General features: G+C 46.6%; 1 protein-coding gene across 3 annotated transcripts in view; it reads right to left on the bottom strand.

The window, feature by feature from the left end:
• Nucleotides 1-13,624, bottom strand: part of EGFR (epidermal growth factor receptor) — a 192,977-nt gene that overhangs the window by 35,324 nt on the left and 144,029 nt on the right. For 2 of the 3 annotated variants that reach the window (XM_519102.9, XM_054687551.2), the window contains exons 14-19: nt 12,586-12,676; nt 10,972-11,129; nt 4,735-4,773; nt 2,822-2,963; nt 1,902-2,024; nt 1,125-1,223 (exon numbers count right to left, since the gene is read on the bottom strand). In XM_519102.9, coding sequence (XP_519102.3) covers nt 1,125-1,223; nt 1,902-2,024; nt 2,822-2,963; nt 4,735-4,773; nt 10,972-11,129; nt 12,586-12,676 — 652 coding nt within the window. Of the gene's footprint in view, nt 1-1,124; nt 1,224-1,901; nt 2,025-2,821; nt 2,964-4,734; nt 4,774-4,910; nt 5,641-10,971; nt 11,130-12,585; nt 12,677-13,624 lie in introns of those variants that run through there. The other variant, XM_001156264.8, reaches the window with a different exon arrangement.

Genomic DNA, 13,624 nt, shown 5'->3' with positions numbered 1-13,624 from the left:
ATTGTATTATATCAATTCATCATCTTTCATTTAGAAGTATATCAACATAGGATTTCCCCTACTATAATAAAAGGAAGAAAAGCTGCCCAGAGAAAATTAGACTGTAGATTTCCTCCAATTAAAAAATTGTATCTTAAGACATTTTTATAAAGGCCCATGTTCTCTTTACTTGCTATGCATTCTGTGGGTTAGACATGAGGCGGAGGATATTACTCTCTGGCTTTTGTCCTTCTTGGCTGTAAGATCAACTAAATTCTCTAGAGTTTTGAGGTAATAAGTCAGCCATTTTTCCTTTTCCTTGATTCTGCTTCCCTAGTCCGCTGCCTGAGCCCCTTGACTTCCTCTTTCACTTGCTCTGTGTTGGGACAAGAGCAAAGGTTTCCACCAACTCACAGCAAGCCCAGGCCAGTGTAGAAGAGGCTCTGTCAGACTCCAGCCAGCATCTTCCCACCACTGGCTGGGGAAGGCCCAGAGAAGGTGGAGAAAGTTCAATAGAATTGGTAGTAAGAAGATAACAATAATCTTGTGGAATTTTCCAAGAACTTATTCCACAAAGTAACAATCAACAGACACTGGAGAAAAATGTGAATTATTTTGAGAGAAAGTACAGAAGGTGGGCAACAGTTTATAGACTGCACGCCATCATATTCTAGGCATCTTTAAAAAAAGCCTTTTCAAAGATGAGATAACTTGGTGGAGTGAATTGAATGCAACTTTCAGAGTCAGAAATAACAAGGGGCTCAAACCCTATCCCAGCCATATAAGGGTCAGCTAATTTCTTTATGCCTCCATTTCTTCATCCAAAAAATACCAAAAACAATACCCATGCTCCAGGCTCACCAAGAGCACTCACTCATCATGCGTGTCAAGAAACTAGTGCTGGGTAGATGCCAGTAATTGCCTGTTTCCAGCCTTTTGGGGTGGATACCAGCATGGGAGAGGCCAGTGCTGTCTCTAAGGGGAGGGAGTTATACCCACTAGAGCTAGAAAGGGAAAGACATAGGAAGTGAACATTTAGGATGTGGAGATGAGCAGGGTCTAGAGCAGAGCAGCTGCCAGACATGAGAAAAGGTGGGCCTGAGGTTCAGAGCCATGGACCCCCACACAGCAAAGCAGAAACTCACATCGAGGATTTCCTTGTTGGCTTTCGGAGACGTTGCTTCTCTTAATTCCTTGATAGCGACGGGAATTTTAACTTTCTCACCTTCTGGGATCCAGAGTCCCTATGACAGAGAGAGAGGGAAGACGTTAACTGGCAATTGTGAGATGGTGCCACATGCTGCCCAATGATCTGGGTGGATGTTACCAGCGATGCACCCCGAAGGTGAGGGACACTGGGGCTGTGGAGCCGCACCTAAGGCTGATATTGCTGGGGGCTATGACGCCCCCGCAGTCCTGTAGCTGTTGGGCTCCAGGAATCACACTGATTATTTAGATAAAAGAATCTCAAGCTTGTAAAGCCTGTTATAAAGTCCGTGTGGATCATTTCATCCAGAATTTAATGATGCTGCGTCTAGGCCTAACTGAAATCAGATTTCATGCAAAGAGGATCTAGAAGAAGCAAATGAAGATGAGCCCATTTCAGCTGGGCTGCATTCTGATGCCGTGCGGTGAGAGGCGGCCCTCCCCCAACCCTGTGCTGCACCCCATGGCAAGGTCAATGGCCCCTTTCATAAAAATGCCTTTGGTCTGTGAATTGGTCTCACAGGACCACTGATTACTGTGGTTATAAAAGATTTCCTCTCAATAACTTGGGAAAAACACTGGAGTTTCCCAAACACTCAGTGAAACAAAGAGTAAAGTAGATGATGGAAATATACAGCTTGCAAGGACTCTGGGCTCCCCACCAGACCATGAGGGGCCCTGCGGCCCAGCCCAGAGGCCTGTCCCAGGGACCTTACCTTATACACCGTGCCGAACGCGCCGGAGCCCAGCACTTTGATCTTTTTGAATTCAGTTTCCTTCAAGATCCTCAAGAGAGCTTGGTTGGGAGCTTCTCCACTGGGTGTAAGAGGCTCCACAAGCTGGAGGGGGACAAGAACACAGAGACAAGGGTCCCCTCAGCCCTCACCATGCTGGAAAGCAGTGCCAGACGTGGCCCAGCAGGGGGACCAGCAGCCACAGCATGTGCTTGGGTGCCAGGACACGGCACTTGCCAGCTCATTTGGAAGGACAAATGTACGCCTTCTCTACAGAGCTTGACAGAAGTTGGTAGAAACACAGGCTCTGATACAGGTGTTCTTTAACTGAACAGCTACCTTTCAACAAACACAATTTCTATGTCTGTTTCCACACCTATTAGCTGGATTGAAAACTCCGGTAGGGAAGTTATGTATGGCGGTTGTTTGGTTGGGGCACATCACATGCGCTTATGCTTATGAGCCGCTGGGTTGCTCTTTCCAGAGAACATGGCTTCCAGCACAGGACTGGGCTGTGGCAAAGTCCATCATGGACAAAGCCACTGTGTGGACAATGGTGTTTTCCAAAGCAGGAATCTCTCGCCTTCGCCACAGTGCCAGCATGGGATCAACAGCCAGGCTTCCTGGCCTCCCTCCTATGCACACACAGGCACCGGGTCCTAAGCAGATGCCACACAGCTTTGTGGACATTGAAGGGTGCAGCCTAGAAACATTGCCGTTTCCTCGGATGGATGTACCAACATGTCACTAACTGGGTATAACTGCACATTCAGAGATTCTTTCTGCATCATAATACAATTACGTATCTAACATACACAACTGCTAATGGCCCGTTCTCGAGGCTGGCCCTTGTTCCTGTCGGGGTGCGAGGGCTCCTGAGCGCACCCAGGACTGGCACTCACCTCCCTCTCCTGCAGCAGCCTCCGCAGCGTGCGCTTCCGAACGATGTGGCGCCTTCGCATGAAGAGGCCGATCCCCAGGGCCACCACCAGCAGCAAGAGGAGGGCCCCCACCATCCCAGTGGCGATGGAAGGGATCTTAGGCCTGGAATGAAGTGGAGGAACAAGGAAGGGTGAGGTTGCTGACAGATTCCATGGCCTTGGCACTCAACACGCCCCTGCATGTTTCAGTGCACTGACATCTTGCAGAATGATCTTGGAAAGTGAGATACTATGTAGCTTCTAAAAGGAGAAAAAACAGGCTTCTAGGGCAACGTTTCCAACTTTCTCAAGCTCTCCCCAGTCCCCTACCGGCCCACTTTTCCTCATTTTTAAAAATTGAGGCTTTATCTGGACCTCTCCATATGATGAGTATTTTTCAATTTGTTGATTAACAAAATATGATTCAAAAAATAACTTAGACTTCAATAATGCTTTTTCATGGATTGGTATTTTGTTCATTCCAAGAGTATTTCCATGCAATTGAAGTGCCATAGCCCATACACATGGACCAGGCACTGCCTCTGGCCAGGCTGGGTGAAGGGACTTTTTGGCAATGCTGAGACTCCTCTGGGTCCTTGGCTTTTAAGAAGAGCACATGGATTGTGTGAAATACTCTCTGAACGAGCTTGAAAGGGGTTATAAAGGAATAGGATTCAGACATAGAAAGCATCATTGTGATAAGTGATGTCATCATGCAGCCTCAGACTGTAGGGTGCATTTAATCCTCCCTCCCACGGAGGTCATGTCTAGTTCCAGAGAGAGGAAACCAGAAGCCACATGTGCCAGCTCACTAGAATACCGTAAGATATAAAGAATTATTTGCTATGGAGCGCATATCCATAGGGCACCACAGGAGTAAGGGTGGGTGAACAGAAGGAGAAGAAAAAGATGGAAAAGAGCAGATGTAAGAAGGAATGGCCATGACTGGTTTCCAGGTGGAGACGTGGTGGAAACCCCCGTGACTAAGATCCCTGAGATTGCAGTGTGGAGTGGGGAAGTTCTGCTGGGTGTCCTAGCAGCTCACTGAAGAGACGGGAGTGGAAGGGGACCCAGTCTTTTCGAAGTTGCCTTCTTCCTCGATCATGTGACGCTGGTGGCAGGAGAGAGAGCTATGGCTGTCAACTCGGGGGCGGAGGAGCATGCCAAAATGAAGGAAGGGCAGTGGTGAGGAAGGGACTTTGTAAATGTTACCAGAGATGGCAGAGGGGCCTGGAAGTTTGGTTCATGTTTGGAAACATCCAAAATGGCAAACAGGTGCTTGGTGTATAATTCCCTGATTCCCGGCTAGACGCCATCGAGGGTAACACCACTCTTTCCTGGTGAGTTTGAATAAGATTTTTCAACCTTGCTTTTCTCAGGGCTTTGCTCTGGCAAACTGGCCAGAGCTGATGTTGAAGGAAGCCCTTTTGCCTTTGCTGGGCAGTGTGTCTGGGAAAGAAAGCAAGGAGAAACACTCCCCTATGCTGGAGGTTGTCATTGAACAGAAAGGCCACTCACACACAGGCTTGTGATGGGACCAATGGGGCAAGTGCACAGAAAAAAAGAGGAGATAGAGGCAGAGAAGGACCCAGCAAAACCAGTGGAACCAAGGAATTCAGAGGCAGGCCATGCATCGAGCAACGGCGGAGCAGGGAGCAGCCCCAGCACTGCGTGTCCAACTTTCCCTCCACTGAGGACAAAGTTGGCACGCGGAGCCACGTGGAACCAGCTGGGCAGTCTCTGCAGAAACCCTGGCTGAGGGTAGGCTGGCCCAGAGCCATAGAAACTTGATCAGGACAGAGGACAGTCAGAAATGCAGGAAAGCATCATCTTCACCCACAGCAGTGTGGTCATTCTTGACGAGGTCCATGTGACACAGAGCTGTGAACACTTACCCATTCGTTGGACAGCCTTCAAGACCTGGCCCAGTGCATCTGTAGGAAGTGAAAGAGAAATATACATTTTTCTCATTCTACTTCTTTGGCATATTTCTTGGAGATTTTTAATTAAATCATAAAGCAATATATGCTAAACTACTCTTAAATAATTAAAATCACAATGTGTCTGGATGTTGGATTAGTGGTTAATTATTTATTATGCATTTATTCATTTGTTCATTCACTCAGCAAATATTTTTGAGTTTCTACTCTGTGACAGGCGTTGTTCTAGCATTGAACAAAGCAGCCAGTTTGTTATTGAGATGTTTTCACATCTGGCTTTTGACACAGATAATTGTCGCACAGCTGGCTCTAGAATTTCAAACAGAGGGGCAGAAGGAACCAAGGCTAGAAGCATGGACTGGGGCCATGCTAATTACGGAGAAGGCTGGCAGCATGGAGTCCCTGCAGGTTTCTGACAAATTCTGTGCTTTGAACAATCATCTGGCAGTGAGGAGGAAGAGGTCAGTCCTGGGGGTGATGGTTAGCTACTAGTTGGGGTGAGAGGCACTGGCAAAGGGAGTGGAAGGAAGGAAATGGGTAGGATACTCTTGGGAACCTGGCGGCCCACGTGCAGGGGTGGCAGAAAGGAAAGCGGGGGGAACAGACGCGTGAAGGCATGAGGCTCAGTGGCAGGAGGAGGCCGTGATGATCACAGATGCAGAAGGCCAGGCATGGAGGTGGCTGCATCCACCCCAACCCAGCTGAAACTCTGACGGCAGAAGAGAAGGGATCCATCCTAAGCATGACTCCTGAGCAGCTGGGCTCCCGCTCTGGTGGGACACGCTGCCATCATTACTTTGATTACAGGATGATAGTTTAAAAAGGCAGAATAACATGGCTCTGAGACTCTCATTTCCTGGCCTGGAGAAAGATGGACAAGTACATTTCAATATGTGAGAGGCCTGGGGAGCCCTGGTTTAACACTATAATCTGATCCTAACAGTTTCTATCTCTGCTCTCCAGGTCTCTGTTCTCTACACTGCTCTTCTTAATTTGGGGGTCTGGGTGCTCCCTCTTTTCCATGGTGTCATGTAGTGCAGTCTTACCCCTGTGGTGCTTTTGAGCTTAGTTCATAAACCAAACACACAGGCTTCGTAGGGGTGGAATATACAGGAGACCTCGTTACTGCCCACCCCACTACCTCCTACAGACACCAAACAGTCTGAGACAGAAAGCAGTCACTCAGGAACAGACCTAATAGCAGTCTCTCCCTGCCTGCTGAATGCAATACAATGGGAACACCCGGCAGAGGGAGGGCAGATTGAAACTGCAAATTTTCTACAAGATGTAAAGTCTTATGCAGCCTCTGAAAATGCTTTTGGGCAACCATAGGGATTGCTAACAAGAAGCTGTGACAGACTTGTAGGGAAAGGCAGACCAGTTGACCCTTGAAGAGAAGCTGGACAAGGACAGTGGCAGGACGGAGCTGCAGGAGAGAAGGACGTGAGAGCGTCAGAAGGCGAGGGGCTCCTGCTGACGCTGATGAGGCCCTCGGTAACTCTGCAGAAATGACTATTGGGTATGAACTCAAGCAGGCTATAGCATGATATTTAATTCTGTCAGAAAAATTATTCTCTGGCCCCCACTTGATTCTTTTTTTTTTGGTAAGGAATTTATACATATTTGCAATTATAGCAGTAACTAAACTTTGTTACATATAATTAAAATAGGCAAATTTTCATATTATTTGGTTTATTAGGATAAAGATTTCAAAGTAACTTTCTCCTCACCGTGTACTATGAAAACACAGTTCCATTTAAAAATAGATACTCCTGCTGGGTGCGGTGGCTCACGCCTGTAATCTCAGCACTTTGGGAGGCCAAGGTGTGTGGATCACCTGTCAGGAGATCAAGACAAGCCTGGCCAACATGGTGAAACCCTGTCTGTACTAAAAATACAAAAATTAGCCAGGCGTGGTGGCAGGTGTCTGTAATCCCAGCTACTCGGGAGGCTGAAGCAGGAGAATTGCTTGAACCTGGGAGGTGGAGGTTGCAGTGAGCCGAGATCATGGCACTGCACTCCAGCCAGGGTGACAGAACAAGACTCTGTCTCGACAAAAAAAAAAAAAAAGGAATAGCTATTCCTCCAGGGTCCCTCCCCCTCGTCTGGGTGGCTGCACCTTCCCGGTTGGAAGGTGGGGCTTTTGGAATCAGCAGCTGCTTATGCTGTAGTCTGGGCTCTGATGCTGCTGTTCACAAGTTGTTAAAGAAACCCCTGTAAGTATTTCTTTAACAATAGAAATGGAGAAGGCAATACATCCCATCTGAGAAATGAGAGAGACAATATATTCAGGAATGTTGTGCACATCATAAATACTCAGTGAAAGAAATTAAAAAAATTTTCCCTTACTCTCATCAACATTTGGCCGTATTTTAAAAATTAAACCCATTTCTATCGTGTAATTCCTATATAATTAATGGCTTTGGGAGAAGACACAGGTGGCAATAACAAGATTATATCAAACTATATACCCATCTAAAAAGGCTCAGAATCAGGACTGTAATCACACATACTAAAGAAAATATTTATAAAATTCCATATGTCAAATGAATAGCATTAGGACTTTATTTGAAGCAAAGGGAGAAATTGAAATTGTATAAACGAAATGCAGTTTTAGTGGGAGACTAAAGTCAGACAGTGAAGATTTATTAGGACCTGGGAAAAAATAGAAAGACATTAGAAAAATGACCACTAACATTTTTAATTTAAATCTTGACTAAATCCCCTCTTTCTATATTTGGCAAACTATTTCTTATACAAAGTAAGTGTATTGAAAATGCCAAAACCCAATCACTTTCTGGACCTCCCCTAAGCCCAGCAACATACGCTCACTGACACAGAGATACTGACGTAGAGATATTGACGCAGAGATACTGATGCACATCTATTCCAGAAGAAAGAAAAGGGGGAGGATAAAACATTTATTCTATACAGATAATATAATTCTGTTTCAGAGGCTTAGCTCCAAAATTGCTTATAGAAATAGATTACGTGAAACACTAGCAAAGCATCTTTTATACCATGCTTCATCAAGCTCACAAAGTGGCCAACAGAGCTGGCATGTTGGTATACCCAAAGGCGAAAATATGAAGAATCTTACATTGTTCCCAGGGAAATATTTGTTAAAATTCAAAATCAATTCCAGGTTTTAAAAAACAGTTAAAAACTAGGTATAGGTGAGTACTTCCTTAACTAGATAATTAGTATCTCAGACTAATAGCAAATGTTGTTTTTCACGCTGAGACATTAGAGCTATTCCCATTACCTTTAGATGCCAAGCTCTGATGTCCACTGTCATTATGTCTGATATTATTCTGGAAACTTGGCCCTTATAATATGATCTGATACTTTTGGAAAAGATATTAAGATATCACTGTTGGAGATTATATGATTGTTTTCCTAGAAAGTTCACAAATCATCATCATGTCTCAATCATCATCACTGCCACTATTGTTACTCCCACGTCCTCACCACCATCACCACCATCATCGCCACCACCACTGTGACTCCCACATCCTCACCACCATCAACACCATCATCACCACCACCATTGTGACTCTCACCTCCACACCACCACCACCATCAACACCACCACCACTGTGACTCCCACCTCCTCACCACCATCAACACCGCCACCATTGTGACTCCCACCTCCTCACCACCATCAACACCATCATCAGCACCACCACTGTGACTCCCACCTCCTCACCACCATCACCACCATCAACACCGCCACCACTGTGACTCCCACCTCCTCACCACCATCACCACCATCAACACCGCCACCACTGTGACTCCCACCTCCTCACCACCATCACCACCATCAACACCGCCACCACTGTGACTCCCACCTCCTCACCACCATCACCACCATCAACACCGCCACCACTGTGACTCCCACCTCCTCACCACCATCACCACCATCAACACCGCCACCACTGTGACTCCCACCTCCTCACCACCATCACCACCATCAACACCGCCACCACTGTGACTCCCACCTCCTCACCACCATCACCACCATCAACACCGCCACCACTGTGACTCCCACCTCCTCACCACCATCACCACCATCAACACCGCCACCATTGTGACTCCCACCTCCTCACCACCATCACCACCATCAACACCGCCACCATTGTGACTCCCACCTCCTCACCACCATCAACGCCATCATCACCGCCACCATTGTGACTCCCACCTCCTCACCACCATCAACGCCATCATCACCGCCACCATTGTGACTCCCACCTCCTCATCACCATCACCACCAACACCGACACCATTGTGACTCCCACTTCCTCATCGCCATCACCACCCTCGTCACCACCATCATTGTGACTCCCACCTCCTCACCACCATCACCACCGACACCATTGTGACTCCCGCCTCGTCACTACCATCAACACCATCATCACCACCACCACTGTGACTCCCACCTCCTCACCACCATCGCCACCATCAACACTGACACCATTGTGACTCCCACCTCCTCATCACCATCACCACCCTCATCACCACCACCATTGTGACTCCCACTTCCTCACCACCATCACCACCATCAACACCACCAACATTGTGACTCCCACCTCCTCACCACCATCACCACCCTCATCACCACCACCATTGTGACTCTCACCTCCTCACCATCACCACCATCAACACCACCAACATTGTGACTCCCACCTCCTCACCACCATCAACACCATCATCACCACCACCATTGTGACTCCCACCTCCTCACCACCAACACCGCCACCATTGTGACTCCCACCTCCTCACTACCAACACCGCCACCATTGTGACTCCCACCTCCTCACCACCACCACCAACACCACCAACATTGTGACTCTCACCTCCTCACCACCATCAACACCATCATCACTACCACCATTGTGACTCCCACCTCCTCACCACCAACACCATCACCACCACCATTGTGACTCCCACCTCCTCACCACCATCAACACCACCACCACTGTGACTCCCACCTCCTCACCACCATCACCACCATCAACACCACCATTGTGACTCCCACCTCCTCATCACCATCCCACCATCAATGATGCTATCATTGACTCAGTATTCACCATTTTCCAGGCACCATTTTAAGTATATGACATATCTTAACTCATGATCATAAACATCCTGTGAGCTATGCAGCATTATTATCCCAATTTACAGAAAAGAAAGTGAGGCACAGAGAAGGGAAGACCCTTGCCCAAGGGCACACAACTCATACAGATGGATTCAGAGAAAGAATGAGTAACAGTTCCAAACAAGGCTGAGGATTTTGAGAAACAGAAGTTAAGTGTGAACTACTATATGACAGCTCAACTTCTCTTTCTGATTGTTGAGTGGGATCCAGTTTGATTGACAGCTTTATTATTCCAGTAAATAAGATACACACAATCAGAGTGCTTCTGCTAATTCCAGTCAAAGTAGTTTTTTTTTGTTTTTGTTTTTTGCGACAGAGTTTCGCTCTTGGTGCTCAGGCTGGAGTGCAGTGGCGAGATCTTGGCTCACTGCAACCTCTGCCTCCCGGGTTCAAGCAATTCTCCTGCCTCAGCCTCCTGAGTAGCTGGGACTACAGGTGTATTTTTAGTAGAGATGGGGTTTCACCATGTTGGCCAGGCTGGTCTCGAGCTCCTGACCTCAAGTGATCGATCTGCCTGCCTTGGCCTCCCAAAGTGCTGGGATTACAGGCGTGAGCCACTGCATCTGGCCCAAAGTAGTTTTAATTTAAGTAGCAACAGCTTAACAATCAACTAGCTTTAAAAAAGTGTCTTTAAGCAACATTCCAGGCAATGTTACCTTTTATTCATTGCAAAACAGCTAATCCCCATGCTAACCTCAGAAATCTGGAGCGAAATGCAAAAGCCCCTGGAGACAGGCCGAGGTGGCAGCTGCCAGGACCTGTGCTCTTTTGTCCCCCTACCCTCCTGTTGTGATGTGCAGCATTGCACAACACAGGCCCGGCTGGAGACACGGTGCATGGCAGAGTCATTCCCACTGCACTGAGGCCTGCTCACAAGCAAGCTGCTACTGGCATGGCTGTGGGGACCAAAACACCTTAAGTAACTGACTCAAATACAAACCTCGGCAATTTGTTGCCTGAAAACTTGGGAGACATTTTTGATCTCTGAATTTGCAAGAGAGGAAATGTTCTGTTCTCCTTCACTTTCCACTCACCCGTAGGTGCAGTTTGGATGGCACAGGTGGCACACATGGCCGGCATCTGCGTACTTCCAGACCAGGGTGTTGTTTTCTCCCATGACTCCTGCCGGGCAGGTCTTGACGCAGTGGGGGCCGTCAATGTAGTGGGCACACTGGATACAGTTGTCTGGTCCCTGCACCAAGGTGGAGAAAAATGTTCATGCATGTCTCTTTCTTTTCTCTTTCAAAATGGAAGTAACTTTTTACTTAAAATATTTAGTGTGTGTGAGTGGGGAAAGCCAAATGATAGAAAAATTCTTAAAGGAGAAAACTAGTTATTCTGTGATTGCACCTGCTTGATATGGTCACTGTCAGTTGCTTAGAAGTTCTCCCTGTTTTTGAATGCGTATGATATACACCAGCATGAAAGAAATGATATTCTCTACATTATTGCATTCTGCTTAACCATTGTGGGCATCTTTCCTTGGCAAAACCATCTTGATTGGCCCAAATGTGTATTTATGGTCAGATAGTCTTTCTTGCATATTATATTTGAAGTTAAAGGGAAGCTCAGAGGGAGGCAAATTTAAGAAAACCCACGTGAGTGTTTCTCCAGTGACAGGAAGGTGGCAAGTCTCTGTGCAGTGGTTGGCATATCAAGGACTGAGTCATACGCTACCTTCTATTTGCAAAACTTGGAATAACCTTGCAAAACTCAAATAAAAGCATTGGGACTCAAATAAAAGCACTGCTCAGGTTGTGTGCCCCACACTTCAGAAGTAGCAGAAATAAAACCAGCAGGGAAAGGCTTTCCCCTTGGCTAAGTTCTCTCATGTCGGTTTTGTCCACTCAAAGGCTGTGTGTGCCCAGAGCCAGCACAATTAGATGACTATGTCAATATCGCCAATTATTTTAATGACGGAAATTTAACCCAACACCATGTAAACCTATAAACCAAGTCTTTACTTTGTAAGCAGCCACGCTGGCAGCCTATCCCTCAAAACACAGTCCTGTCATCTTCTGCCCAATTTAGAGAATGTCTAAAAAATGTTTTCAGTTAGTAGATTTAGAACTGGCTGTTGAAGCTCACAAGAAAACAGAGCTCCCTATATAATAACATTGAGAATTAACAACATCAGGACATTTGGTGTGAGAGGGGCCCGAATTCTCACTCATATTCTTTACAAGATTATGGTAAAGAATATTGTATCTATACGTTATTGAACATATAGATACAAAGCTGTGCAGTTTACAAGGTTTTGCTAGCAACTTCTTTAAAAATTCTTCAATTAATTACAAACTAATGTTAAGAATTTGAGGATGTTTGATGAAAGCGATAAAGCGATGCTGACTAGGTCAGGGATGGGGGAAACCAGGTGAAAACAGCTGCCGTTAAATGTGAGGATTTGATAAGCTTAGATAAGGTTGGGGGTGTCAGCAGAAAGAGTGAATGTTCATCGCAGGCTAATGTGTGTGCTAATGTCACCGACACCCTGCCCGGACAGCGCTGTCAGAGCCTGCCGTCTCCTCTGGGAAGTGGCTCTGATGGCCGTCCTGCCCACACAGGATGCCCTGGGCCATCGTCACTGTTCGGCTTCTGTGAAGGCCCTTCCCATGAAATGGACGTGGATAGCAGCAAGGGGCTCTTACCCGTCCTGTGCAGGTGATGTTCATGGCCTGAGGCAGGCACTCTGGGTGGCACTGTATGCACTCAGAGTTCTCCACAAACTCCCTTGGCTCGCTGAGAGGAGGAAGAGGAAACCCATCAGCCCACCCCTGAGACATTGTTGCAGGAACACAAATCACCTCTTCAAAATTCCAAATAACTTGAGGTAATGGTCAAGGAGTTGGGACTCCAGGACTATATAGTAATATAATCAGCTGATTTTGTTAACTGAATCCTGGGTCATCTTCTCTCTGAGTAAACACAGGAGCTTCATTCATAATCAAGATATCTTTTCTGCTTTTTCTACAGCATAGTTTTTGCATATTGGGTAAGCAAGCCAAATGATAAAAGAAAAGATAGTCCTGAGGAGGTGTTCCCTGCCTCTAATACCAGATTCATGGTTATCAAAATTAAGCTGGAAAAATGATAATTTTAGATTAAGTGATAGAAAAAGGAAGGAGGGAGAATGAACTCACTCAATGGTTATTACTAAAAATGGTGAGTGTGGAACACAGGTATGAAAAACTTAGCTTACAATATTTTGACATCCCTCAAGATGTACACGTCAATGTTAAGCAAGAAGCTGATGTTTGATTGAAAAGACAGAACAGATGTACGGCTGTTTGTCAGTAAGACTGGACTCTGCCGGGTAGTCAAGCATAGTTCTACCCTCCAGCAGCGAACAAGGAGTGTTTATTCTCAAAAGTGTGTGCCTTGGCCAGGCGCAGTGGCTTATGCCTATAATCCCAACACTTTGGGAGGCCGAGGAGGGCAGATCACTTGAGGTCAGGAGTTCGAGACCAGCCTGGCCAACATGGTGAAACCCTGTCTCTACTAAAACTACAAAAAATTAGCTGGACATGGTGGTGCACACCTGTAATTCCAGCTACTTGGGAGGCTGAGGCAGGAGAATCACCTGAACTCAGGGGGCAGAGGTTGCAGTGAGTTGAGATCACATCACTGCACTCCAGCCTGGGTGATGGCGTGAGACTCTGTCTCATAAAACAACAAAAAAGTGCGTGC

This window comes from Pan troglodytes, chromosome 6 (genome assembly GCF_028858775.2).
Source record: "Pan troglodytes isolate AG18354 chromosome 6, NHGRI_mPanTro3-v2.0_pri, whole genome shotgun sequence".
Taxonomy (NCBI): domain Eukaryota; kingdom Metazoa; phylum Chordata; class Mammalia; order Primates; family Hominidae; genus Pan; species Pan troglodytes.
Note: the sequence above shows the minus strand (reverse complement) of the source record. Positions and strands in the feature narration are given on the sequence as shown.